This window comes from Ascochyta rabiei, chromosome 10 (genome assembly GCF_004011695.2).
Source record: "Ascochyta rabiei chromosome 10, complete sequence".
NCBI classification, from domain to species: domain Eukaryota; kingdom Fungi; phylum Ascomycota; class Dothideomycetes; order Pleosporales; family Didymellaceae; genus Ascochyta; species Ascochyta rabiei.
Genome location: NC_082414.1, coordinates 1,051,696 through 1,078,685, shown reverse-complemented (window position 1 = coordinate 1,078,685; position 26,990 = coordinate 1,051,696). Strand labels below are relative to the sequence as shown.

General features: G+C 55.5%; 10 protein-coding genes across 10 annotated transcripts, besides 11 other annotated features; 5 read left to right on the top strand and 5 right to left on the bottom strand.

Moving 5' to 3' along the window:
• Window positions 1-906: 906 nt before the first annotated feature.
• Window positions 907-4,415, top strand: EKO05_0006460 (Vacuolar morphogenesis protein 6; the record flags this gene model as incomplete). Its single annotated transcript, XM_038940633.1, has 4 exons — window positions 907-988; window positions 1,045-3,624; window positions 3,674-3,782; window positions 3,842-4,415. The coding sequence occupies 4 exons, from the start codon at window positions 907-909 to the stop codon at window positions 4,413-4,415; spliced, it is 3,345 nt and encodes a 1,114-aa protein (XP_038797953.1).
• Window positions 1,192-1,231: a tandem repeat.
• Window positions 1,296-1,340: a tandem repeat.
• A 406-nt stretch (window positions 4,416-4,821) lies between the features above and the next one.
• EKO05_0006459 (Alkaline phosphatase) lies at window positions 4,822-5,878 on the bottom strand (the record flags this gene model as incomplete). Its single annotated transcript, XM_059636809.1, has 4 exons — window positions 4,822-5,172; window positions 5,225-5,609; window positions 5,661-5,738; window positions 5,802-5,878. The coding sequence occupies 4 exons, from the start codon at window positions 5,876-5,878 to the stop codon at window positions 4,822-4,824; spliced, it is 891 nt and encodes a 296-aa protein (XP_059492792.1).
• A 60-nt stretch (window positions 5,879-5,938) lies between these two features.
• Window positions 5,939-6,924, bottom strand: EKO05_0006458 (Alkaline phosphatase; the record flags this gene model as incomplete). Its single annotated transcript, XM_059636808.1, has 3 exons — window positions 5,939-6,300; window positions 6,361-6,670; window positions 6,721-6,924. 3 exons carry the CDS (start codon window positions 6,922-6,924, stop codon window positions 5,939-5,941), a joined length of 876 nt encoding a protein of 291 aa, XP_059492791.1.
• A 2,163-nt stretch (window positions 6,925-9,087) lies between these two features.
• On the top strand, window positions 9,088-10,749 carry EKO05_0006457 (putative U3 small nucleolar RNA-associated protein 7; the record flags this gene model as incomplete). Its single annotated transcript, XM_038946121.1, has 1 exon — window positions 9,088-10,749. The coding sequence occupies one exon, from the start codon at window positions 9,088-9,090 to the stop codon at window positions 10,747-10,749; it is 1,662 nt and encodes a 553-aa protein (XP_038797951.1).
• A 303-nt stretch (window positions 10,750-11,052) lies between these two features.
• EKO05_0006456 (ribosome biogenesis protein tsr1) lies at window positions 11,053-13,626 on the bottom strand (the record flags this gene model as incomplete). Its single annotated transcript, XM_038940579.1, has 3 exons — window positions 11,053-11,598; window positions 11,653-13,457; window positions 13,515-13,626. The coding sequence occupies 3 exons, from the start codon at window positions 13,624-13,626 to the stop codon at window positions 11,053-11,055; spliced, it is 2,463 nt and encodes an 820-aa protein (XP_038797950.1).
• Window positions 13,627-13,849: 223 nt separating this feature from the next.
• Window positions 13,850-13,903: a tandem repeat.
• A 608-nt stretch (window positions 13,904-14,511) lies between these two features.
• On the top strand, window positions 14,512-15,702 carry EKO05_0006455 (UV-damaged DNA-binding protein rad7; the record flags this gene model as incomplete). Its single annotated transcript, XM_038940477.1, has 5 exons — window positions 14,512-14,573; window positions 14,624-14,879; window positions 14,928-15,089; window positions 15,136-15,516; window positions 15,601-15,702. The coding sequence occupies 5 exons, from the start codon at window positions 14,512-14,514 to the stop codon at window positions 15,700-15,702; spliced, it is 963 nt and encodes a 320-aa protein (XP_038797949.1).
• Window positions 15,703-16,555: 853 nt separating this feature from the next.
• On the top strand, window positions 16,556-18,238 carry EKO05_0006454 (UV-damaged DNA-binding protein rad7; the record flags this gene model as incomplete). The annotated part of the gene is made up of 1 exon (XM_038940518.2): window positions 16,556-18,238. One exon carries the CDS (start codon window positions 16,556-16,558, stop codon window positions 18,236-18,238), a length of 1,683 nt encoding a protein of 560 aa, XP_038797948.2.
• Window positions 16,609-16,662: a tandem repeat.
• A 280-nt stretch (window positions 18,239-18,518) lies between the features above and the next one.
• EKO05_0006453 (uncharacterized protein) lies at window positions 18,519-20,488 on the bottom strand (the record flags this gene model as incomplete). Its single annotated transcript, XM_038940448.1, has 2 exons — window positions 18,519-19,267; window positions 19,318-20,488. 2 exons carry the CDS (start codon window positions 20,486-20,488, stop codon window positions 18,519-18,521), a joined length of 1,920 nt encoding a protein of 639 aa, XP_038797947.1.
• A 257-nt stretch (window positions 20,489-20,745) lies between these two features.
• Window positions 20,746-20,773: a tandem repeat.
• Window positions 20,774-20,835: 62 nt separating this feature from the next.
• On the top strand, window positions 20,836-22,049 carry EKO05_0006452 (Protein transport protein yif1; the record flags this gene model as incomplete). The annotated part of the gene is made up of 3 exons (XM_038940443.1): window positions 20,836-20,884; window positions 21,003-21,262; window positions 21,336-22,049. 3 exons carry the CDS (start codon window positions 20,836-20,838, stop codon window positions 22,047-22,049), a joined length of 1,023 nt encoding a protein of 340 aa, XP_038797946.1.
• Window positions 20,946-20,980: a tandem repeat.
• Window positions 21,694-21,733: a tandem repeat.
• A 478-nt stretch (window positions 22,050-22,527) lies between the features above and the next one.
• Window positions 22,528-22,549: a tandem repeat.
• Window positions 22,550-22,658: 109 nt separating this feature from the next.
• Window positions 22,659-22,699: a tandem repeat.
• Window positions 22,700-23,029: 330 nt separating this feature from the next.
• EKO05_0006451 (PHO85 cyclin-5) lies at window positions 23,030-25,123 on the bottom strand (the record flags this gene model as incomplete). The annotated part of the gene is made up of 2 exons (XM_038940302.1): window positions 23,030-24,606; window positions 24,664-25,123. The coding sequence occupies 2 exons, from the start codon at window positions 25,121-25,123 to the stop codon at window positions 23,030-23,032; spliced, it is 2,037 nt and encodes a 678-aa protein (XP_038797945.1).
• A 1,507-nt stretch (window positions 25,124-26,630) lies between these two features.
• Window positions 26,631-26,673: a tandem repeat.
• A 58-nt stretch (window positions 26,674-26,731) lies between these two features.
• Window positions 26,732-26,765: a tandem repeat.
• Window positions 26,766-26,990: the final 225 nt, after the last annotated feature.

Here is a 26,990-nt window from a genome sequence, read left to right as displayed (position 1 = left end):
CGCGCCCGCTCCTCCCGTGGCTTGCCCGTTGGACCCGGCCCCTCGTGCGTGCGTGACGGAGGCTGCAGTGCAGAGACGCAGGCCTGTGTGCTGTGCACGAACCGGCAATATGTGGATATGATTCGCTCATTCGCCGCCTTCCCAACATATATTTTTTGGCTCTTGTCCCTTTCTCATACCACCGGCCCCTTGGTTGTATCGCAAGACCCGCTGTGGCTGTTGCTGGGGAGGAAGGGAGCTGGCGTGCTGACTGGTAACGAGCGTTATGTCTTTCCTCCTGTCCATGCCGTCCCTTGTGCCTTGCGAGGGGCACTGGGGTGCGGAAGGCAGATGTTGTTGAAAGTCGACATTTTTGTGTTTGTTTGTACGGCTGGTTTTGTTTACAAGTAAAAGCAGTCCCCGTCCCCCGGATGTGGGGTTGGTTTTGTGTGCGCTCTGCGCCGCCGCTTGAGTTGATTTGTGGCTTATGCCCGACCTGTATGAAGGATGAGATGGGCGTGGCGTGGCTGTCAGATGGCCTTTGGGGGATTCAATCACCCAAGGCGTTCCTGTCACGGCCCATAGTGGAAGAAAAGCGAGGGAGAGGCAGTCTGGTGTCCGCTGAGGACTGTCCGTAGCAATGTCAAGCACCCCCTCATGTATGTTCCCACGTCCTCTCCTTCACAATACACTCTCGTTTCGTCTATTCCCCTCTGTTCGTGAAGCTGGTGCCCTTTGCCTTGCTGTGACTCCGGGAGCATGGCATTGCTGCACGTGGAAGCTTGGGCCCGTGGACACGGCAATGACGATGCAAGCTCCGGCCACGACCAATGTGCAGCAACCTCATGAGCTCTGCATGCGCGCAACGGCGGGCGCACACGGACATGTCCCCCTTCCCATGATAGCACAGGCCACGCATCGCCCAGCATGCTCTCCGCGTTCAGCGCCCGGCCGATTGTCGAGCTGAAGCAGCGCGACAAGTCCAAGATCGAGTCGATCCTGGCGTACGGTAGGCAGCGCGCGCCGACGGGCTTGCGGGGACGATGCTGACACAGCTGCGCGCAGGTGACCGCGTGCTCGTCGGCCTCAACACAGGCGCCCTGCGCATCTACCGCGTCAACGAGGAGACGGGCCAGCCCGCGCGGAACGGCGCAGCGAACGGCGACCCCGGCACCGACACGAATGGCGACGCGAGCACGACAGCGACGGGGACAGCACCAGCACCAGCACCAGCACCAGCACCAGCACCAGCGGCACCAACACCAGCGGCATCAACACCAGCGGCACCAACACCAGCGGCACCAACACCAGCGGCACCAACACCAACGCCAACACCAGCATCAACAACGCCAGCCAAGGCCGCCGAACTCCTGCGCGAAGAGGACAAGTTCTCGCGCCGCCCGATCCAGCAGCTCGCCATCATCAAGGAGGCCAACATCCTCGTCTCGCTGTCGGACAACCATGTCTCCATCCACGACCTGCAGACGTACCAGCTGCAGGAGAAGCTCGAGAAGACGCGCGGCGCCACCACCTTTGCTGCCGCCAGCAACATCGTCAAGGACCCCACCACCGGCATCCCCTCCATCGTGAGCCGCCTGGCCGTCGCCGTCAAGCGCAAGATCATCCTGTGGACATGGCAGGACATGGAGCTCAGCGGCGACGCAACCGAGCTGGCCCTCATTGCCTCGGTAAAGAGCCTGACCTGGGCCACGGGCACCAAGCTCGTGGCCGGCATGGACCCGGGCTTCGTCATGGTCGACATGGACACCCAGCACGTCCAGGACATTGTCAAGCCTGGCGCCATGGGCGATGCAGGCGGCCAGGGCGGCCAGGGCGGTGCCCGCTTCGGCGCCGTCTCGTCGTCTGGCATGGGCTACATGGGCATGGGCAGCTGGGTGCCCAAGCCGCTCGCGACACGTCTCGGCGAGGGCCAGATGCTGCTCGCCAAGGACGTCAACAGCCTGTTCATCGATGCCGACGGCAATGCCCTCGACAAGCGCCAGGTGCCGTGGCCTTTTGCCCCCGAGATGCTCGCCTATTCCTACCCATACATGCTGGCGCTGCAGGCACCCTCAAAAGGCAGTCTGGAGGTCAGGAACCCAGACACGCTGAACTTGCTCCAGTCCATATCGCTGCCAAACGTCACATTCCTCCACGTACCGCAGCCCAACATCAGCTTGGCCCATGCCGGCAAAGGCTTCCTCGTCGCAAGTGACCGCTGCATATGGCGCATGGGTGCGCAAAGCTACGAGACGCAGATCGACCAGCTGACAGCGAACGGACGTTATGACGAAGCGCTGAGTCTGCTAAACATGCTCGAAGATACACTCTTACAGGACAAGGAGGGCAGGGTCCGGGAAATCAAGACCCTGAAGGCTGAGGCTTTGTTCCACGACAAGAAGTGGCACGATGCCATGGACCTGTTCATCGATGCCAAGGCGCCCCCGGAGCGTGTCATAGCGCTGTATCCGCGGGCTGTGGCTGGCGACTTGTCGCACGAAGAAAGCGTAAAGGGCGATGGGAGTGTAGCAGACGAGGAGGAGCACGAGAGCGAGAAGCACACGGAGGAGTCCGAGGAGGTTAAGAAGATCAGCAGGGAGAGCACCTTCAATCCTGCGACCACAATCGGCCGATCAATGATGGGTAGATTGGTTGGTGGGCACAAGAAAGTGGACTCGGACACAGCTTCAATTCGCTCCTCGGTCCGCGAAGATGCAGCAGAGACAGCAAGCATCAGACCACCTAGGAAGGTCACAGAGACTACACAACCGGACAAGCAGGTCGACTTCAGTAATGCTGTTCGCGCACTACAGTCGTACCTCGCCCAATGTCGCGTCCAGATCAAGCGCTACATCGATACCGACGGAAATCTGAAAGAGGCACTTCCGGCCCCCAGCGACAGTCAGCCTGAGGAGTACAAACCCCCCTTCCACTACTTTATCCAGGACACTGCGGGCGAGGTGGACTGGACTGCAAAGCTCCTCCATGTCGCGCAACTTGTTGACACAACCCTCTTCCGCGCCTACATGCTCACCAAGTCCACGCTAGCAGGCTCCCTCTTCCGTCTGCCTAACTTCTGCGAGCCTGATGTGGTACAGGAGAAACTCTACGAAACAGGGCGCTATGCTGATCTCATCGATTTCCTGCACGGCAAGAAGTTGCATCGTCAGGCCCTGGAACTACTCGAGAAATTCGGCAAGAACGAGGCAGACGAGGAAGTCGCACCTGCCCTGCAAGGCCCTCAACGCACGGTAGGATACTTGCAGCAGCTGCCGCCCGAGATGATCGATCTCATACTCGAGTTCGCCGAGTGGCCTCTCCGCACCGATCCAGGCTTAGGCATGGATGTATTCCTTGCGGACACGGAGAACGCCGAGACGCTTCCGCGCCATAACGTCCTCGAGTTTTTGGAAAAGTTGGATTTGAAACTCGCAGTCAAGTATCTCGAGCACATCATCGAGGAGCTGAACGATCTCACGCCAGATTTCCATCAGAAGCTCGTTGATCTGTTCCTTGAGCGGCTGAGGAACGGTGATTTTGAAGACGACGAGGAGAAAGGAAGGTGGCGTGAGCGACTGCAAACGTTCCTGAAGACAAGTGGGAATTACAACAACTACCGCGTGTTTAAGCAGCTGAGCCCTGATGGTAAGTCGCCTGCCAGGCTAGGCAGCAACAAGGTTAACATTCATGGTAGATCCCGATTTCTTTGAGTCTCGCGCTATCGTGTTGAGTAAGATGGGCCAGCACAAACAAGCGCTCCAGATCTACGTTTTCCAGTTGAAAGACTACACAAAAGCCGAAGAGTACGTCACCCCTTGTTTCGCTTCTTCAAAACTCCTTCATACTTACAACATCCCTGCAGGTACTGCAACACCATCTTCCTCTCCGCTACCACCCCCTTCACAACCCCGCACCCCCAAGCGCAAAGCCCATCCGAAAAAGACACACAAGAGCCCTCCATATATCATACCCTGCTGAGTCTCTACCTTACACCCCCACCCCCGCACTCAGCCAACTGGCCTCCCGCGCTAGAGCTGCTCTCCAAGCACGGCGCCCGTCTCCCGGCGGCCACGACTCTGGACCTGGTGCCACCATCGCTCCCCGTGGCCGATCTGGAGAGCTACTTCAAGGGACGCATTCGGGCGGCCAACTCACTCCTCAACTCGGAACGCATCGTCGCGCGCCTGCGCGGCGTCGAGAAGATGGGCGTTGAGAGTAGTCTGCTCCTCGGGTCCGAGTTTGAGAAGAACCCCCACAAACCTGGCGGGCTGAATCGACGTGTCGTTGTTGACGAGGATCGCCACTGTGCCGTTTGTCACAAACGGTTCGGCGGGAGTGCGATTAGAGTCTGGCCCGACGGGAGTGTCGTGCATTCTGGCTGCATGCGGGGCAGCGTGGGGCGTGGTGGAAGCGTGGAGAGGCCAAGGGCGTGGTAGCGGATGTATATATGACATGGTAGTGAACTGCTAATGAGATGCTCTGCTAGGCTAAGAGTCTCGGTCTGAAATTGCTGTGAACAGCACAGACAGTTCTTGTGTAGTGGAGGACACGAGGTTATGAACGTGTTCAGAGACGACAGTCGTATTTTCACGTCTCTTTTCGTAAGACTTACGCATGACTTATCTCACTCATGCCCATAATTCGACGACGCTAAACCACAAAACACCCAAGCACCTTTTGTTATCCTCGATAGCTACGGTATAGTCGATCCGAGCACTTCCCTTAACCAATGCTGGCAAGCGCTCGATTACAGAAAGACAAGAAGGGCAAATTCCGAATATGGTCAACATGAACTCTCACCAGCGTGTCATTGCTCAAGCAACCCAACCCACAACACAACTTTTACCATCCCAACGCCCACTCCAAACACATGGTGTCGAAATCATGGACAAACCACTCGCCCGTCTCGAGATCCTTGGTCAGATTCGTACCACGCAACTCGCCCTGACCATCCGCAATGGCACCAGCTTCCACAGCGCCAGTGGCAACAGGGCGAGCAATGTGATTAGCGCCCGCCGCGACGGTGAAATTCGCAAGCGATATTTTCAGCGCATTGCGCGTCGCTATCGTCGGACATCCCCAGTACCGCGCCTCGAGCTGGTTGCGCGAGATGTGTAGCTCCGTGTACCCACGGTAGTATCCCTCCTGCCACAGCAGCGCGTCGTTGTCGCGGACGAATGCTGCGCTCATGGTCTCTGTGTCTGAGATCTCCCCGTCCAGGCCGTTGCTGCTGGTCCCCCGTCACGGCGAACTCGACCCCAATGGCACCCGCGCCTGTGACCGGGTCGTGGGGGATGGCGTCCTGCCAAACAAGGTCAGAGACCCAGTTCTGGTGCGAGTCGCCGGCCAGCATGATTGTGTTTGTGATAATGTTGTCGTGAAGGTGTTTGAGGGTTCGGTTGTGGCTGGCTACAAAGCCGTCCCAGGCGTCGACGTCGACGGGAATGTCGCGGTCGCCTTCTTCGCCTGTTCTGTTGATGTGCGAGAAGATCATCTGGTTGCCGATAATGCGACACACTGCGCCGCGGTCTTGTGACGAGGAAAGCTGCCTGAAGAACCAGTTCTCCTGGTGCGAGCCCATGATCGAACGCCCTGCGTCGTTGGAGATGTCGTAGACGTACTTGTCGTTCCTGGCTTGGAGGTTAGTGCGGCCACAGATGCTGAGCGATGACTATACTGACCATCCGACTCGCGTGATACTTCGGTCGTAGCTGCGAGTATCGAGCATTACAAGGTCTAGGAGCTTACCCATTTGAAAGCTGCGTCAAATGCGCAGGTTATCGTTCATGTTGATTTGTCGTAGAGGTATCCATTCAGAATACGCTCGCACTGCGTTCATCTTCCTCTCATCGAACGAGATACCGCCAAACTCGTTGAAGGACTCTTCCATGTTGTCCATGGTGCTAGAGCCATCGCGCAAATTGTTGTTGGTAATTTCGCGGTCGTCTTGTTGACCTCCTCAGTTGGACTTCTTCAAAGGTGAACAGGCAAATAAGCACACCCAAACCGTAATGAACGGTAACTTATCGTGCGCAGCTCGCAGATCCTCATCACTTCTATACTGCGCAATCCTCGTCCTGTAGTCGTAAAGCGTAACAATCTCTTTGGCAGGCACCATAGCGCGCTCGTCTTCGCCTGGAACACCGACTTCGTCTTCATAGATATAATCGCCAGGATGCAACGCGTAGTCGATACTGTCCTTGCGGGCAACGTTCCCATATGCGTTGAAATATCCAAGAGGGTAATTGGCACATGAGAAGACGCCCAGTCTCAGCGATGACACGTCGTCGTCTGGCGCAGGAGCAGTCTTTGTCCGCCCAACTGGCGAGGTTGTGTTCGTGCCACACACGATGAATGGATAGTTTCAGGTGGTAAATGGACTGAGCCCATCAGCCTCGATCTGCATCAAATCAGTCCACGGATCGCTTTTGTCCAGAGATCCTCGCCTTGATGGTGTAGTCGATATCAGACGTGGTGTAGGCCTTGCCGTGGAGATAACCTGGTCGCTTGTATTCAACCCAGTAAACACTTTCCAATCGACGCAAATGGGCGATTTTGAGGCCTTGATGTACCGCTCAGTGTCGTGGCTGAAACAAGGCTCCGCGCCCTTGACTGTGACGTTAAAAGCGTCGTTCTGGAGCACCGGCGAAGCTCTCATCCAGAGCATGACCGACTCTGCAAACGGGTCGCCCTACCAAAGTCAGCTCTGACAAGTCTTATAACTTACAGATGCAAGCTCACCGATGCAACACCATGCGTGAATCTGACGTCCATGGTATGATGATACGATCCATCTCGTTTCACGAGCATGCGCCTCTTGACTTTGTGCATGTTGATGCCCAAGGCTGTATGGCGCGAAGACGGACTGCCGTAGTTGATGGTGCCATTCCAGCTTGCAGCCGCAACGGCCGTGTAGACTACCAACACAATCCCTTGGGTCAACATGGTTGTGAAACTTCAGCTGTTCAAGAATAAAGATGGGGGGTAGAACACTAGACTCGTTCTGTTGAACATGTCGCGAAATAATATATACTGTTCTCATCACGTTATACGCGAGAGCTATGAAGTATGGCAGTCTACAACAAACTTTATATTGTAGCACGAACGTGTGTTTGACAGGCATACTGTGATTGGTAGATAGACGTCAAGAGGTACATAAAACTTGTGCTCGACATGAATGTAGAGCCTAAAGAGGAGATAGCATTAGGCTCTTACGCAGGCTAAGAGCGTTCCGCTATTTTGGCCAACTTGGCAGATTGGGAAATGGGTTTTACCTCTCAACCTCAGTGCACGTGGAGTACTATATCCATCGAAGGATGATTCTGTGCAGTGGCAGAAGTCCAGTTAGAACAGAAATGGACTGTCGCATGTGTAATCGACTCCGGATACAAGAGAGAAGTCCTGGACTAGGCTTCCATGGCATTTTGCTCCTGAGTCTCCTTCAGCCCCTCAGACCGGTTTGTGGGAACTGTCTCGAGATAGGCGTTATCCTTATCTTTGCTCTTCTCAATGGCGATATGCGGTGCGGCAGCCCCCATTGTGCTACCATGTACCGCAGTCTCGTACGCAGTTGGTATGAAGGGTGTGCCGGTCACCTTGAGAGTTGATAGAAGGAGGTGGAAGAATCGAGACAGAGATGGCGTAGCAGTAAGATGAGAACCACTCTTTATACATTCCAAGCTACTCCACGCTACCCCAGTTGGATCTCCGACGTACTACTTCACGTCCGACACACTACTCCACATTTCTGGATAGTTAGAGATGATCTCTGGCAAAGTCAAGCCGTCGGATGTTGGTATCAAAGGATCTCTCGCTGTCCCACATTGGCATCATGTCGTACATGCTTGGTATACAGCGTGCGCCGTGAAGCCGTTGGAACCACCTTGGAAAGCAGACTCTAAGAACGTAAGTTGGCAGTCGATGTGACGACACGACCATGTAAAACAACCCGCCGGGTTCCCGCCTAGAGGCGATAGGACTGGGCAGATGATCATGTGGATACTGGTCTCACTGTATTGTGGAGGTCCTATCTTGGTGTTGTTCGGTCAGCCGAGAATCTGGGGTTATGTTAAGGAAGCCAAGCCGGACACTGTGCTGAATATCGTGTGCCACCGGCGCACGAATCATTGGAGCTGTTTGAAAATGATTTTGCGGCATCGAGTGAACAGTTTCATGCCTCCAAGTCGTAGATCGCATCCGGTGAGCCTGGCGGATTCAGGCGATCTTGTTTTGTTGAAAAGAGACGTTCAAAACAGTGTTCATCTTAGCGCACGTTCGCCACCGAGACGAGGGTTCGTCCTCTAGGAATTTGCCTGGCCGGAGAGCGGATATTGCATCCAATGCCTCAAAGTTGTGCTGTAGTGGATTCTTAGGCCTTGAAGCGGCTGGGCAACTAGGCACGATCGGAGGCACGATTAATCCCGACGCGTGTTGGCCTGCAAAAATGTTGTCGGTCGACAAGGAAACATCTTTTTCTGAAACCCAAGAGACGCCTTAGACGCCGAGACGCCGAGACGCAAGTAGGAGGCTCTTGGACAGCCACAAGAGGGTTCACACCTATTCCAAGCAGCACCCATGACACGCTGCAACCTCAAAGTCCAAGCTCTTCGATGTCTTTCCACATGTGCTTTAGTAAGAACGTGTGTCGTCGTCTCCCCTAAGGCGACTGAATAAGTCTCCACGCGTGTCCACCAGCCGGACGGCTTGCCACCTACCTGTAGCTCTGCCTCAACCAGTGCCTACAGTCCCAGTCAGCCATAGTTATGCACGTCCTGCTAAAGTCAACCCCTAGACTATGGACTTAGTCATTGTGCTTGCAATGTCTTCAAAGCCAGCAAAATTAAGAGCATTATACAAGAATGGCATCAAAAGTGCTGCACTGACAACGTTGGAAGGCTGACGTGGTAGTAGTGTTCTGATCTAAAGTGCTTTTGGCTAGACGCGCCAAGAGTTCGCGCTGCGAGCGGTGAAGTGTAGCAGAATTAAAAAAGTGGCTGTCTTCCACTGGCATGCCACCGCATTTGCGCAACGTTCGTTTTCGACTTGTAGTTCTCCTCATAGCAAGGCCGAGGCTCCAAGAAGAACCTATCGCAGTATTGAACCGTCAGAATGGCCGCCGAACGAGGGCCAAAGCCCAAATCTATCGAGGCCAATCGCAAATCACAAAAAGGCGCGCCATTAGACGACGAAGACGCCCGAGCAGTCGCACGATTTACCGAAGAGGCAACTAAACAATATGGCCGAGGCGATAGGATCAGACCAAAATCTGTAAAGGACAAGAAGCTGAGGTCGAATCTGCGCTTGCTGGAAAATAAGAATAAGCAGGCAGCGATAGAAGCAAAGAATGTGGAAATCCTGCTCGAGAATAATGAAGGACTGCTGGAAACCGAACACGAGCTGGAAAGGACATACAAAGTTCGACAGGACGAAATCAAGGCAGCAGTTGGAACGGAGACAGCAAAGAAGGGTTTTGAGCTGCGACTGGATGGGCTGGGGCCATACGATGTTTGCGAATACAGCAGAAACGGCCGAGATCTGCTAATCGCAGGGAGAAAAGGGCATGTTGCGACATTTGACTGGAGAGACGGAAAGCTGGGGTGCGAGTTGCAACTGAACGAGACGGTGCGAGATGCAAGATGGCTGCACGTCAGCAACCAGAAGAATTTTGCCGTCGCACAGAAGAAGTGCGTTTACATCTACGGTGGCGACGGTGTAGAGTTGCATCAGCTCAAGAATCACTCCGAAGCCACACACCTCGAATACCTACCTTACCACTTCCTCCTCTCTTCGATATCGACGGCCGGTATCATAAGATACACGGACGTTTCGACCGGTCAGTCGCTGGGAGAGCTATACACGAAGCTTGGACAACCGACCGCGTTCGTACAAAACCCGCACAACGCCATCCTGCACGTTGGACACCAGAAAGGCCTCGTTACACTATGGTCTCCCAACAGTGCGTCTCCCCTTGTTAAGCTCCTCCCACACCACGGCCCAGTCCGCAGTTTGGCAGTCGACAAGTCCGGAACATATATGGTCAGCACATCGCAAGACCGCCGCATGTCTGTATGGGATATTCGCATGTTCAAAGAAATTCACACACACCACCTGCGCGTCCCCGGCACGTCCCTTTCCATCTCAGATCGCAACCTCACGGCCGTTGGCTACGGCACACAAGTCAACATTTATAAGCCCGAGATCTTCACACATAACCCCGACCTCGTCTTGCCCACACCATACATGGCTTGGGGCGGTGAGGGAATCAGCACCGGCCGCGTACGCTTCTGTCCTTTCGAGGATATTCTGGGCATCGGGCACGAGAAGGGCTTTTCCTCCATCATCGTACCAGGCAGCGGAGAGCCCAACCCCGACACACTGGAGCAAGGCACTAACCCCTTCGAGACGAGCAAACAGCGCCGCGAAACAGAAGTGCACGCACTGCTCGAGAAGATCCAACCGGAGATGATCGCCATCGACCCCAACTTTGTCGGCAACCTGGACCTGACCTCGCACGAGCAGCGCGTCAAGGAGCGCGATCTGGACCACAAGGAAGAGGACAAGATCGCCAAACTGAAGAAGCGCGGCCGCGGCCGCAACAGTGCCCTGCGCAGGTATCTGCGCAAGAGCGGCAGCCGCAATGTCATCGACGAGGAGAAGGAGCACGCGCGCGAGATAGTCGAGAGGCGCAAGGAGCGCAATGTCGAGAAGCAGAAGCAGCTCAAGCAGGCATACGGGCCAGCGCTGGAGCGGTTTGCAAAGAAGGGCGTCTAGACTCTATGAAGAAGAAACAGGTGGCGGCGTTTTTTGCTCTTCTTCTTCTTCTTGGACGTGGCGGAAAAGCATCATCTGGACTGCATTGGTACGGCGTTTCGAGTCCTGTGGGGTGGTCTGATAGCATATACCCTCGCAACGGCAGCGTAGAGTAGAATTCGTATGTCAATCAACGATGAATCGAAAGCTCATGACCAAAGCACGGTGCGGAAATATCTAATACATGCAACACGAACGCCGTAACCATTTTTGTCTACCTAGGTATCTACCTTGTCATGCAAGTCGTATCTTCATGCTCAGGACTTAGGCCTCGATAGCCATTGAAGCTTCATCCTCAGCGCTAGTAATCGCATCATCTGCACTCCAAGCCCTCGCAGTCCTCGGCCAAACACGCTTGTACAAGCTCACAGCCACCGCATCCATAGGGTTGATCTTTCCATCGAACGTCGCCTTGAAGTATCCATGCGTACCCAGACTCTCCTTGATGAATCCACTCCTGCCTCTTCTGGTCCACAGCGGCAGGCTCTTGAACCACCGCACGTCGCTGTCGTTGAAGAACATGTAGCGTACCGTTACCACACGCTTGTTGATCTTGTACGGGTGACCGGTAAGCACCACACGCTTGGCGATGACGCGGTTCATCGAGGGTGGGAGGGAAGTGCCTGTGCCGATGAGCTGCAGGCTAGAGGAAGAAGGGGAAGAGTCTGAGGTGGTGCGCTGGAAGTAAAGGAGGGGAACATTGCCCCATGTTAGCGGGCCAATGAAGGTGGCGATGGCATTTTGGCCGGGGTGCAGGAAGCGGTCGAATTTGTGGACATTGTTAGGAGTGTTGCCGGCTTGGGAGAAGAGCTGAGATTTCGTTAGTATTCGTTCGACTTCAAATCATCAAAGGCGGGAACTTACGGGGTTGATGACCATACGGCGAGCACCGCACTGGACTATCATCTCTGTCTTCGACTTGATCGTCATGCCGTGGTCGGTGCTGAGCAGAATGCTGTAGTTGCAGGCTGTTCGCTTGTGCTCGTGCCTGAGCAGGGAGAACAGGGCCAGAGGCTGTGCTTGTGATTGCTGGAACCGCAATGGTACGCCACGGAGATGGAGATGGACTCGAGTGCCGGGCTTGACGCCGCCAGCCCAGGCTTCGCGCATGAACTTGGTTGCTGTGCGCTTGTAGTCTGAAATTTCGAGCAGTCGCTGCCACTCCTCAGGCTCGTACGGTCGGTCCTCCTCGGTCTCCCATACACTCTGCTTCAAACTCTTCAATCCACGGTACTTGATGAGACGCTCCCGCGCATCCATGTTCGGGTGCAATTCAATCTCATCTGGGAACTCGAGATCTTGTTCTTCATCCGATTTCCTCGACTTTCGGTAAGCCTCGATCTGTTCAGCTTCGTCTTCTGGTGATGGATCCAGGAACATCTCCGACTGCGGGTATTCCGAAGGGCCTCCCTCGGTCATAGCCTTTCCGTCAACGTCCATACCCTCGACACCATCAGCAGGATGAGCGGGGACGCTCTGACCCTCCTCAACGTCCTCCATTTCAAAGTCTTCTAGATCCGAGTCGGAATCGGAGAAGTCGTCGAGGTACCACGCAGCCTGGTATTTACTGGTACCCTTTGGCAACCTCTTCGGTCGTGGCCGAGCCTCCTCATCCTCCTCATCAGAAAAGTAGTGATGGTCGTCGAGCAGCACTCCCTTGCGCTCGGTGGGTGCGATCGAGGCGGCGTACTGTGTGACATCGTCCATGAGTGTCTCTTCAGGTGCCAGAGCAGCAAGATCGTCCTGGTCCTCAGTTGGGCGCTCCAGAACGTCCTCCTCTTCTGCATCGACCATCATATCGCCGTCCTTGCCCTTCTTCCTGGCCTCCAGAGGAGCTGCAACAATCTTGTCGACCTGGAAATCGCCCCAATCGCCGACCTGGACCAGCCTGTCGGCCTTCAACCCTAGTCCCCTGACGACACCAGTCACGACGACCTCTCCAGTACCGTCCTCGTTGACTACCGACTTGCCACCGGGCCACGCGATGTCTTCGATGAACATGTAGCTTCTCTGGTCTCTCCACCTTACGCCCTTTGTGGTGATTGTGCATATCGATCGAACGAGGTTTGAGGACTCCTGGCGGTTGTCGAGGGAGTAGACGCGCTCGGTGGTAGGCAGCCAATGCGAGATGTACGACTTCAGCGATCCAACAACCTGAGGCCTGCGTTTTGCGGGCTCGACTTTGTCCAGCGCCTGCACCACAGTGAAGCTGTTCGTAAGGCCCTGGCTCTCAACCGACTTCAATATCACTTCGCCCTCCTCGTCAACCTCCTCTTCTGCAGACAGCACGAAGACGACAAAGTCGGCGACTCGGCAGGCATCTAGAGATGCGAGCAGGTCTCTCTGGACCACCAGATATTGGATCTTCTGCTTAAACCGATCCACGTTTGTCCGTACCCACCCCACCTCTGGAACTTCCTGCTCAATGTCGAGAGCCGCGTTCAGGCTTCGCACTGCCGATGCAGCAGAGAGGTCGGCGCACAGAGGAATGATAGCAACCACGCGTGGTGCACTGTCGCGTCCAGCGAAAACGTTGGTGGCCTTTGCATGCTCGTTGTCCTTGTTGACGCGCATCTGCTTCGAGCGGTTGCGGCGGTCGAACTTGGACATGACCTGCTGGTGGGGCGTCTTGCGGCTTCCTCGTTCGAATCCTACGGCCTCGACTTTGCCTAGGGAGAAAAAAAAGTCAGCATGGAGGTGAGCGCATTGTGTGCAGAGATCGGTACCCTTGCTCTGCTCCTTCAGCGAGCTTTTGGTGGCATGGCGAGACTTGAAGCCCTTCTTGTGCTGCTTCGTCGTGCTGCGGTGGTGGTGGTCTTGCGCGACTGAGGGAGCCATGTTGCCACTGCCGCCCGCCTTGAATCTGAAGGGAATCGACGACGCCACGTTTGCTGCGATGCGTCAGAAATGTTGCGCTTCGTCTCCAAGTGCGGGACAAAATCGAGGATCCACTTTCACATTTTTGGGTGGCCCGCTAAGCTGAATTCCTTATCGATATGGCGCTATCGTCCAGGGTCGGCCGGCCGCAGCCCTCCCATCGACCCTACGCCCACCAGCGGGTATCTTGATCTTTCTATCTTGATCTTTCCATCTTGGTCTTTCCATCTTGATCCTGCATTGTGTCGAGCAGACAACGCACAGTCATGGAGGTTTGTGCTGAGGAGAAACTCAATGACGGCTGGTTTGTAAAACCTAAGTACCCGACCGGTTGAACTACCACCATGATCACTGAGTAAGATCCTGCTCTAGTACATGCACAAGCTAGATGTGTAGTGCACATTCGATTTGGAAGGCCTTGTGGTTTGAGTACAAAGGATGAGAGGTCGACTGTTTCTACCGGTGTAAAAAGAGGTTTGAATGCCTTCTTATGCCACTGTGCACTTGACATCCATGATTTCCACCGTGAATACGCGCCTATTGAGGGACGATGAAGATAAAAAGACCCTGTCAGCCGCCGGTAGATTTTGGTTTGCAACCTTTATCTCAATTGTTCAGCTGTTCAGTGCGCCGGTTGCTCCTGCCTTCACCCGCGCCAAGGGCAAACGCCAGCTGCAGGCTCTCCCCACTCTCACCACGATCCTGTGCTCTCGGCTCACCATCTCTCTCACTTCATCCTTCTCGCTAGCAGGATGAAAACATTCCACGTCCCCTCCACACACCTCTTCACTTCTACGCTCATACACCACACTGCCACTGTTCATCACTGAGCCCAACACCGCCAACATGGCCAACAGGAACAAGACCAGGAAGAATTACCATGCGTACGACCCCGAAGAGATGGAGCGGTTTGTTTTCCCACTACATTGCCACAACGCAAATCACTGATATGCTGCAGCCTACGCCGTGTTGCTCTCCCATCAAGACTCAAGTGCAGCATGTGTTCAAAGAACTTTAACACTGCCCTTTTCAGCGAGAAACAGCTCGCCGATGCCCGTTGGCAGATTTCGAGATCTGTACCGCTGAGTAAGATCTCTACCAAATGCGTCAAGTGCTCCGGCCAAAGGGTTGTCGAGATCGAATGTGTCATGTGCCACGAGACAAAGGGTCTCGAGGCATTCGCAAAGGCGCAACGCAAGAAGCCAGATGATGCTGTCTGTTTATAACAATAACTGTGCTGAACAACACTGACACATATCCAGACATGCTACGCCTGCGTGGATATCCAGGTCAAACGCGAGGCTGTCAACGAAAGGCGTTATGAAGATCCTACACTGGCCTTCATCAACACGGACAGTTCTAGTGGCGTCTTTCCGGACTACTTCACTACTGCCAGCTCCATCGGCGATACCGCTTCAAGCTCTGTCAGTGCGATACCATGCCCCTCTGCTTACTTTGCTGACTATGTAGGGCGATTGGGAAGACACCGAGTCTACTAACGGAGGACGTCGTAAGCACGAAGGCGGCGGTATCGACCTGTCCGATCACTTCCAGCATGCCGTATCTCTCAATGGCGAAGTCTCCGAAACGCTCATTGACTCCGAGTTCTCGTACAACCCCGCCAAAGACAGCAACTCAGGCACGTGGAGCACGGGAGCAGGTTCCTGGCATACTGGATCTGCCGCTGTCCTAAGCACCAACTCTGACTTTAACCGCAAACGCTCCGGCAACCCATCTACCAGCTCTGTCCCAGGATCTATGCGTTCGTTCAACTCTAGCATTGCAGAGCGATCCCAATCGAGCAGTGAACCGATCGAGGTTAGGAACGGCTTCGCGAGGGTTAGGGCTCACGTAAGTACATTCTAGTTGCTCTACTCAAGGTTGAATTCCTTCTTGAGTACATGATAGTCTTCAGACAGAGCTAATACTTAGTAGAAGCCCGTGCCGCAAGAAGATCCATTCTCCGACGAGGAGGAGTCGTCCTCTGATGATGACGACAACGACGATTACAGTGATGGTGAAAACACAGTGGTCTGAATAGCGAACATGCTGTGCTTACGGATACATGGTCTTACAAATTTTGCACATGGGAATTACGAGGCATGGATACTTGAAGCGATCTCCAGGTGCTATGCTGCCGTTAGGTGGCTGGCGTCTTCATTGTCCTGGCTATGTTCGGAAGAGCAAATCTGTGCTTACTTTTACCAAGATCTCACTTGCTACTGTTCAATTGATTGGTGATCACTCTTTGCGTGAAGTGAAAAAAGGAGCACTCTAAACTCCATTAAGGTGAGGTTCGCCACCACGTGATTGCGTGAGGCGCTAGTGGCCTGGACGCGCCTTCTCCGGTCGACACTCTGCCCTCACTCGTCGACCACTGTCTGCTTTTCCAGCTCTCAATAACCGTTTCTCCACGTCAGACACTCGTTACTCTCCCTTGTGATTGTGGTAGCGGACAGTGGAACAAAGCACACCATGTGAGTTGCACATCTGATATAGCGTGGCGATCAAGGCTAATGAGTGGCGATAGGGCAGGACGACGACCGAGAGGCAGCGGTATTCGAGGGCCGCATTCTGCATTGACAGACTTCTTAGCTGTGAGTATATGTTTTCTGCCATATGCATTACAAAGTGGTTAGCAATTTGCGCAGTAACATTTAAGGCTTTCAGCTACAATTTACTCTACAGTGCTTAAAGCAGTAAAGACTCAGCGAGACGATGCTGATTCATACTTCAGGCCAATAACATCTCTGCCCAAGAGATTCGCGATTCGTACCGTGATCGAGTACAACGAGCCGAGCAAGACACTGCAGCTGCCGCCGACAACGGCGAGGGTCCTTCAAATGCTGGCGGGGATGTCGAAGAAGACCTGCAGGCCGAGTCATCCGCCATGGCAGCCGAGCGAACGCGCAAGCGCAAACGAAATCAAGACGAAGCCATTGCGAAGATAAAGAAGGGCAAAGAGGCCAAGAAGAAGACGTCAAAGAAGAAGAAGAAAGGCCCGGACGACTGCTCAGACGAAGACTTTATGGACATGTACAAGAAGGCGAAGAAACTTCCTGGACAGCTAGAGAAATGCGAGCTTTGCGACAAGCGATTTACAGTCACACCGTACAGCCAGGCTGGTCCTGAGGGTGGTCTGCTTTGTACGCCGTGCGGCAAGGAGCTGAAGAAGGAAGTGAAAGCACAGGAGAAGGCAAAGAAGCCTGTTGTTCGAAAGGGCCGCAGAAAGATTGAGAGCAACCGCTTGGACGGAATGACTGTGCGAGGACCGAAGTCGTTGCAACAGCTGTGCATCGAGAAGCTTGCAAAACACTCCGAGGACATTGATGAGCTGGGTGAGATGCCGGAAAACATTATGAACAAGATCAGCGAGATCTTCTCGAAGAAGCGCGCGATGAATTCCACAACCATGAAGCTGTTCCTTCAGCCGGACATGGACACTGTGGCTATCCACGAGGCAGCCTTACTCGAGACGGAGGACTACAATCAGATTTTTGCGGTTTGCCCAACTGTCAAGAAGCTGTCCCTCCGCAACTGCTGTCAATTCAAGGACAGCAATGTCGACTATCTGATCGAAAAAGCAAAGTCGCTGGTTGATATACAGTTGTTGGGCGCCAATCTCGTTGCAAACGACAAGTGGATCGAGCTGTTCATTGCACGCGGTCAAGATCTCAAGTCTCTGAAGCTTGAGTGGCTGGATGCCGCGTTCGATGACCAAGCCGTCGAAGGTCTCACTACATTCTGCCCAAACATTGAACGCCTTAAGCTTGAGCGGTGCAAGAAGCTTGGGGTTGACAGCATCGACGCAATCGCCCGACTCGAGCAGCTTGAGCACCTCACACTCAGGTTTTACGATCAGGTCCCACGCGAGAAGTTGATCCATCTAATCACCTCCGTCGGAGCTCACTTGCGCACGTTGTGTTTGGAACACTTCCTTGACGGCGACAGCGAGCCCACGGATGACGTCCTCGCGACCATTCATAAGACATGCCGACACATCAGCAAGTTCCGGTTCAGTGAGAACAACGAGTGCACTGACGATGGCTATGTCCGCCTCTTCACGAACTGGTCGAATCCTCCTCTGCGCTACATTGATTTGAACAGCCTGCGAGATCTTGACAACACGAACCCGGAAGGTCCTGAAGACTACCCCATTGGCCTCGCGTCCGGAGGCTTCCAGGCACTTATGGCACATTCTGGGTCTCGTCTCGAATACTTGGACATTTCGTCGTGCCGGCACATCTCGCACGCCACTTTCGCCGACATCTTTGACGGCACAAAGCAGTACCCGTACCTGCGTGAGATCAACGTGTCGTTCTGTCCTGTTGTCGATACGCAGGTCATTGCTGGTATCTTCCGGTGCTGCCCGCAGCTGCAGAAGGTGGTGACGTTTGGCTGTTTCCAGGTTGCGGATGTGGTTGTGCCGCGGGGTATTGTGTTGATTGGTGCTCCAAAAGCGCAGGACCAGATTGAGCAGTTTGGCGATACGGTCATGGAGTTCCAGGAGGCGTTGCAGAGGGAGCTGGACCAGATGAAGGCAGCGGGGAGGCTTCTGCCGATGGTGGCTTAGATGAGTGTTTGTGTGCTTTTGGAGTCTGGGGTTTTCATGATACGAATGATCGGTGTCCAAGAGGACATGAAAGGATTTTGCAGATTGATGGATTAAACGTAGATTTAACGACTCGAACGCTTTCCTTTCCATGCTCCAAGCTTGTTTCAGACTGTACAGGCGGGTATCCCATATATCCAATGTGCCATGATACATTTTTTCGAATACAACATTACAACCAACCAACCGCTTGACATCATCTTCGTCATCGTTCCCTCTGAGGCCATGTAGGCATTCGAGGCTACGACATGAGCAGCCTGGTAATAACGCCGACGTTCAAATTCCTCAGGTCGCTGTAGTGCTGGCCCGTACCCAAGAACACAACGGGAATGCCCGTGGCATGGACCATGGAGACGAGGGTGCCGACCATGTCGCCGACGGTGTCTGTCTTGGAGATGATGAAGCCGTCGAGCTTCCTGCCGGCGCCAAACGAGGCGTTGAAGTTGCGGGCCTGGGCGACCGAGTCGGTGCCGACGAGGGCTTCGCCGACCATGAGGATCTTGTCTGGGTTGGCGAGGTTGCCGAATTTCTCGAGCGACGACATGAGGCGCGCGTCGTTGTGGCGGCGGCCCGCTGTGTCGATGAGGACCACGTTGAAGTCGTGCTTCTCGGCGTAGACGACGGCGTCGGCGGCAATGTTGGCCGCGTCTTTGCCGTAGCCCTTTTCGAACAGGTCGACGGACCCGCCTTCGCGCTTGCTGAGCTCCTGCAGGTTTCGCACGTGCACGCGCAGTTGCTCGACGGCGCCGGAGCGGAACGTGTCGGCGGCGGCAATGAGCACGCGGTGGTGGTTTTGCAGTAGGAAGAAGGCGATTTTGGAGAGGTTGGTGCTCTTGCCCACGCCGTTGACGCCGACTATGGAGAGGACGTAGGGGCGCGTGCGGCTGGAGTTTGTGGCGGATATTTCGCGGAGGAGGTCGAGCGAGGAGGTGGGTGTGAGGATGCGGGTCAGGGCTTTCTCCATCGAGGTTCGGAGCGTGGATTCGATGGCTGTTGTTGGGTTAGTGGTGCGGTCGAAAGGTTAGGGTGCGTGGACGTACTGGTGAAGCTGGGGGTTTTCATGCCGACGAGATCGCGCTCGACGGATTCACACAGGCGGACAGCGGCTTCTCGTGCGACGTTTTTGCGGAGGAGGTGCTCTTCCATGCCCTTGAGCGACTTGGCGAGGTCTTCCTTTGTGAGTGTCTTTCCGCCCACCACGTTCCTGAAGTAGCCTCCTATCGCGCCGAGACTGGAGCCCACGATACCGCCGGCTGCAGGCGTGGCTGCTTTGTCCCTTTTCGCATTCTGCTCCTGGATGATGGCGTCCATCTCCTCGTCGAGGTCCTTGAGCACGAACTCGCCCTTGGTCGTCTTGCGTCCCCATGTGTCTTGGTGAATCTCCTCGAGCTGCTCTGTCTCGGGCGCCCCGTGGCGGAGGTCCGACTGCGAGTAGTCGAGCACGATGTCGCCGTCGTCCTCTTCTGCGCCTAGCTCGCCCCAGGTCCTGTTCTTCTTTGTGCTCTTTCCCTTGCGCTTTGTAGAGGCCTCGTCGCCCGAGGAAGCGGGCGCAGGGCTGCCAGAGGCCTTCTTCCTGTCTCTCCGCGACAGCTTTGCGCCGGCTGGTCTCGCCTTGCCGGCTAGGATGTGAGTCGCTGGCGTGCTCGGTCGCGAGGTGTCTGGGGTCTGCACGGGTGTCGAGTCGGCGCTGGTGTCGAAGAGGGGCCGCTGTGGTGTTTTGTGCAGGGCGGGTGCTGGGGCGGTCTCCTCTGCGCTGTCGCCGTCGATGCTGGAGCTTGGGGTGGTGACCTTGATGCCGGGTGCGCTGGAGTCGCTCTGGCCCTCGAGCTCCTGCATCTGCCTGTCAAAGTAGGCGCCGAACTTGTCGCAGTTGACGACGCTGCTGAGCTCCGTCTTCAGCTGCTCGCCGTAGAGGCCGACGAAGAGAGCGCGCACATTGTCGAGCAGCTTGTCGATCCATGTCAGGTGGACGAGGCTCTGGTAGACGGCGACGAAGATGAGGCCCAGGTCTTTTGCCTGTGTCCACTTGACCGTGTAGCCCTCCTTTTTGTACGTGGGCTTGGAGCTGCCGTCGTCGGGCTGGGGCAGGGTGCGCTCCTCGATGAAGACTTCGCGGATCAAGCTGTTGATTATGTTTGCGCCGACGGGGACGTATGTGCGCGACCACAGGACGACGCCGGACGTGGTGACGATCTCGAACGAGTCCAGCATGGCGGGTGCTGGGCTGCTGAGCGGGTGCTGAGCGGGTGCTGGGCGGGGTGCTGGGGCGTGCAGTGGGGTGAGGCAGAGTGGTGTCGGTCCCCTCGCCGGCGGGCCGCCAATGACGGATGGCGACTGACGACGTTGGCGCGGATGTAGCCAGATGGTCGGAGTCGGAGGAGAGCTGCATCAGGCAGAAGATTGAAGAAAGGACACCGCCCAGCTGACAACGCGACAACGCGACCACCTGGCCGATTGCATTCCCTGCGACACACACACACACACATACACACACACTCCCCTCCCCCTAGCATTGATTGCATACCCACACTCGCTGCCAGCAGCCGTACATCGCCAGCATGCAGCGCCCAGGCTACCCCCAGCAGCCGCCTGCGCACTCACCACCGCGTACGTTCACCACGGCCCCTCTTCTGTGCGCTTGCTTTGGTGCTGCACGCAAGAGGGCATGTCCTCGCTCCTCGCTCCTCGCTCCTCGCGCCTCGCCGCTGACCGCTGACGACCCCAGTCCACCACCCCATCCCACAGCACGTCTCCACCGTGCCCCAGCTGCGCTCCCCCCCTCCACCACAGCCACCCTCGCAACCACAGAGCGGCTATGGCTACGGCCAGCAGGGCGGCGGCATGCCCCAGCACCAGCAACCACAACAAGGCGGCTTTGGCCAGCACCCTGCCTTTGGCGGCTTCATCAACGACCCCAGCGCCCAGCTAGGCCTGCAGATGGGCCAGACGGCCTTCAACGCAGGGCAGCACTACATTGACCAGAACGTGCGTCCTACATGCTGCCATTCACCCTTTCCGAGGGCCGGGTGCAGGACCTTCTCTGCTGACGCTACAACAGATTGGCAAATACGTATCCGTCGGCGCCCTCAAGCACTACTTCAACGTCTCCAACTCCTACGTCCTCTCCAAGCTGCGCATCATCCTCTTTCCCTGGTGGCACAAGCCGTGGTCGCGCCAGCAGCGACACTCCGCCGACCCCTCTGCTGCAGGCGCAACACTCTACCTGCCGCCCCGCGAAGACCCCAACTCGCCAGACATGTATATCCCCACCATGGCCCTGGTCACGTACATCCTGCTCTCCACATTGCTCGCAGGTCTGCGCGGCGCTTTCCACCCGGAGTTGCTTGGATACACAGCCTCGGTCGCCATCGCCGTCATGGGCGCTGAAGTCGTTGTCCTGAAAACAGGCACCTACCTCCTCGCCATCACCTCGTCCTCGCAGCTCCTCGACCTCGTGGCCTACTCGGGCTACAAGTTCATCCACGTCATCGTCTCGCTGCTGCTCAGCCACCTGCTCGCCTCGGTCGGCATCGGCGGCTACTGGCTCTCGTGGGCCATCTTCGCCTACTTCTTCAGCGCAAACGCCTTCTTCCTGCTCCGCAGCCTGCGCTACGTCCTGCTGCCGGACCAGAGCGCCCAGGCAAACATTGGCGGAAACGCCGCCGGTGGCTACACCGTCGCAAAGGCCCAGAGGAACAGACGCACCCAGTTCTTGTTTGTCTACAGCTACCTAGTCCAGCTGGGCTTCATGCTGTGGCTGAGCAAGGTGTGAAGGCACGACGTACAAAAGGTGGACGAAACGCATGGCAAAGCGCTGGGCGGAGGAGAAAATAAGACCTGGGTTGCGAGCGAGACAGCCATGTCTCCAAGCCATGCTTGGTGGCATATCTGATGGTTGTTTTTTCATGGTTGCATGCATACGCAAGCGCGGCGCACAGCAAAGGGACTCGGATCATGGAAAACAAACAGACGTCGCACACCACCATGCTCTAGCGACGTGAACCTGCTCCACGATGAGCACTATGAAAACAGCACAAAGACTAGACACGAGCGCATCTGTCCATGTAGCATGGTGCTATAGGCTAGACGTGGGGGCCTGAGAAAATAATAATAAAAATAAATAACGTGCATACACACCACACAATCTACTGGGTGAATGTAAAAATACGGAAGAACAAGTGCAAGAACGAAAGAAACAGGGTCCAATGTAAAGGCAAAAGGGGTATAAATTTCCTCGTCAACCGCCACTTCGACGACGACGACGACGACCACTATTACTAGTACTCCGTGTCTGCAATACATACCCTCCTCGTCTCTCCACCTTCATGCGAGGCTAACGTACAGGGTCGCCAGTCCAGGCGCGCATACGTCGTACCGTTTTATACCATACCATACCATACCTACCACACCATACCATGCCATGCTAGAAGCCTTTACTACTCCGAGCCCAGGCTGTCATGGCCTACTCCCCAAGCACAAAAAGCCACCCACCAAAAGCTCTGTCGAGCCGTTTCAACTAAAACGCCAAAACGATAAACGCCAGCAAACAAACCAATCGCTGGAGCAAAAAAATCCATGTACATACACTTCTGCAGCTTGGATATCTCATACACAGCTGGAGAGGTAGAGACATGTACATGTGCACATCGAAGAGCTAGCAAAAAGGGACATGCAAAGGCATTCATGCGCCTTCTCTTTCTTCGTAGCCCATCTTTGGGGCGGTTCACTAGCCGAGAGTCCATCTTGTCGACTCTACAATAGGACTTTGTCCCACATGCCAGGCCCTTGCCTGTGATACGCATGCGCTGCCTCGGTGGAGCAGCACGTCCGCTTCTTCCCAAAGTCTTTCTGCACTGGCAGACGCGAGCATTCGGGGGCAAAGTTCTTGGGCGGCTGCAGCCCCTTCAACTCACTCTCGAGTGTCGAGAACGATGGCTGGGCAATAGATCGGTCGGGCAGAACGGTTGGCTGACTGTGAAGAGTGAAGCTCGGACGCGAGTTATTCAGCAGGTGACGAACACTGTGCTGAAGATCAACAGATGACCTTCCACGCTTGCGCGAAGGGCTGATAGACTTGACAGACAGAGGACTATCGACGCGCATGGGGGTTGCTTCCGCATCATCGATCTGGTAACGGTCCACAGACTCGGGAGACGACGTAGGCTCGCTAGGGGCGTACTCGTTGCACTTCGAAAGCACCGGGTACGGCAGCTTCGCATTGCGGCAAGTCGCCAGTCGAGCCAAACTGGCCTGACTTGGTGGCGCCCAGCCAACAGACGAAACTGAGGAGATTGACGAAGCGCGCGAGGAGCGTGAGTTGTCTGTCATCATCGACTCAGGAGACGATGAGATGGAAGAGACGGATGGCACCAGTGAAGGCCTGCGACTCGAGAAGTGGTAGGCTTCGAGCCCGTTCCTGATGCTTGGGTTGAACTGGTCGACACAAGTGCGCGCCAGAGACGAGCACTGTGCTTGCTGCATTGCCGTGCACATCGAAGGACGACGCGAACCCATCGCCATGGCACTCGCTGCAGGAGTGGAACTGGCAATGGACTGCGGTGTCAATGAAGGTGTAGGCAGAGGTCCCAAGCGCATGGGAGTAGGAGGAAGCAGATCAGGCTTTGGCTCCAGGAAGCGAGGTGCTTGGTACAGAACAGGTGTGGGTGTGCTCTCTTGCGAACCGTAGCCAGCTGAGGTAGGCGAACGAGTCGCACGATGGCTGAGTGCCGACCTGAAAGAAGGGCGCACAGGTGCTGTAGCTGTTTTTGGCTTCACAGTAATGACTTCCAGCTCGGGCGTCAAGATTGGGATGACATCCTTCCAGGTGTTGGGAAGATTAGCTCCGGGAGATGAGGGAGGGTTGGTGGGCGTGTGACGCAGAACAACTTCCTGCCACTTCTCCCATACGGGATCAGTGATGTGAAGCTTCCAGTTGACAGCTTGCAGGAAAGCCATTTCGTTGGTGTTGATCTCACAGACCTTCAGGCCAGAGATCTTGCTCCATGCGCGAGCGGAGTAATTGCGATCTTGCAAGTACTTCGAGGCGAGAATGAGTGCCGCGAGGAACATGCGACGTCCACACTGCAAAGCGCGCACGGAAGCTTCTTCTGACTGCTGCTGCATGGTGAAGTCATGCTTGGGCAGATACGACTTGATGAGAATCAGATAGTACAGTGCAACCTGCAGAGTGGAGTAGCTGGTACGAGATCGGCGAAGAGTCTCCTGGATGAAGGTGCGCAGGGGAAGCACACCGCGTCCAGCAACAGTCTCGCAACGGCTCTTGGGCTCAGAGAGCTGCCAGATGACCTCTACCATTTGGGTTGCGGAATCTTCGGGGAAACAAGTCAGTGGGAGAACGAGGCTTCGAGGATATCGATGGGACTAACCGACGAGGCAATCGACGAAGTTGACCTTTCGGTCGCTTTGTCGTACTAACTGAGGAGGAGCACGCTGGTTGATGGTGGTTGATGATCGTCTCGGGTGTTGTCTATGCTCCGCCGGCGCAATGAGCTCAGCCTGGCGCAACGATGGCAGCCTTTCCTGAACAGTCTCTCGGCAAGCCGAGGCCTGATACTGAGGGAAGGTGCTGACACGGTTGATTGGCTGAAGCGCAGCCACGTTAGAGAAGTTGACAGCAGTTGCCGTGGCAATATGACCTGTGCTAGAGCTCCATTCATCTGACTCCCAGTTGGAGGGGCATGATGTTGAGCTTGTGCTGGATGCTTGTGACGCGGCATCCGAGAAGACGGAAGAGGTGGAAGAGGAAGCGGAAGAAGAGAGAGCAGCAGCGTAGGGGAGGTTCTCTGGCGAGATACCAGAGTTTCGGAAGTAAATGTCGAGACTCATGTTGAAGCAAAGGAAAACAGTAAGCAACGCTCTTATAAGGAGATGGTGACAAGTAAGGAGTGAGCGGGGATGTGACTCGGCTTTGACGTTACGTCTCGAAGTGCTGACCGTTAGGTAGACCTTGAGGTGTGGCGCAAGGCGTGATCGGGTGGTCGTGGGGTGACCGAAAAGTTACCGATTCGACAAATCGTACGGAATAACCTTGAAATCCGTCGTGCGATTTCGAAGTGTCTTGTGCACTTTCGAGTTCTTGATGTCTTTCCGGGTCGCGGTTTCTCTTCAAGACGTACTGGACTCGTGGAAAGTCGCAATGTGGTCGAAGAGATGTGACGGTCTTCAAGAACAGGGAAATGGTAGAGAGCAAAGTCGAGATTGTACACGTCGAAGCGTAGGGTTGTGTGACGAGTTCGCAGCTGAGAGTGATCTCCGAGCAGATGTTATGTGATCGAAGGTATCCAGTTGCGGAACCAGAGCGTACTCCAGTCACTTGTCAGCTGCAGAAATTACCGTGAACAAGACCTGTGAGAAAGACGGGCCGCGAAGCACTCCGAGTGCGTAGCTCTTGTAACAGCTGGCGCTGTCGCAAAGGCTAAGAGTTGGAGGTGGTGCGGGAGTCTAGCAGGCGGAACCTCCGATGAAGAAGGCCTTGTTTTGGAAAGTGGTAGATTCTGAGCGACGAGTGACTGGAGTAGTAGTGTAGACCGAGATAAGCATTGCTATGTTCTGAAGCTGTCGATGGAGGAAGTATTCGAGTTTGACGATGACCGTAGGATGGAGGTCACCGAGCTAGAGCTTCCTGTCGGCGGTATAGAACCAGGAGTGCGTTTGGCGTGTTTCGAGTGTTTGGAGTGTTTGGAGTATTATTATTGGCTGATGTGCATAAGAGGTGTTGGAGTTGGCCGAGGTGTTATGCCGCGTGACGTGGACAGGGAAGTAGCGGTCGGGAGGGCGGTGGGTGAGCGGAGAGAACAGATAGATGCTATGCGCAACTAGATGTAGGGGTCGTGTGGCGGAGGGGAGATTTATGAGGCAGCCTCGTTGTCAGGTGGATGACTATAGGTTGCTCGATGAGTCGTGTGGCAGGCGGCAGCGTGGCGGCGACGGGGTCGAAGCTGGGCTGTTACCTGGGCAAAGACGGAACGGGGGAGGGTTGATGGGGCGAATAGGCGACAGTGGGTTTGCGATACAGGAGACGGCAGCAAGATGCTGTTGCTTCCTCTAGTTAGGGCCTGAGGGCTCGCTGTAGGGTATCGTGAAGTCCATTGCTGCTGTTCTGAAGAGGGAGAGCGGGCTGGGCGGCAGCCGCGAGGTTAATAGGCAACCCCGACTCACAGCCCAGCGGCCAGTCATCGCGGCAGCGCAGCATCGCACGGGCCACTTTGCCACCACTTTCCGACTCATCGCGCCTTTGTTGGGTGAACACTGGGTTAAGAATTTGCCATCACGAACGACCTCGGATCGTGATGCCCGTCGTGTCACTGGTGTTGCCTCCGAGGTGATGATCTGCTCTGCTCAGTCTGCCCAGTCTGCTCCGTCTGCTCCGTCTGCTCAGGCTGCGCGCGCGCGTCAAAGCGTTGGGGTGAGACTGCAGCGCTCGAGGCACTCCCATGCCCTGCCCTGCCCTGCCCGGCCCTGCCCTGCCAGCCTTCAGATGCCAGCTTGATGCAAAGTTGCAAACACTGCCCGCCGCCTGCGCTGGTGCAGCAGTCAAGGCTGGTGTGCACCCAAGCCCCAACCAATGGATGCAACACACGGCGACGCCTCTGGCCATGCCATGAACATAGCCCAGCATCTGGAACACGCGTTCGCACCGCACGGCCAGCCGCCAGCGTGTCCTCTCCCTTTCCTCGTCGGCGTCCATGGATCA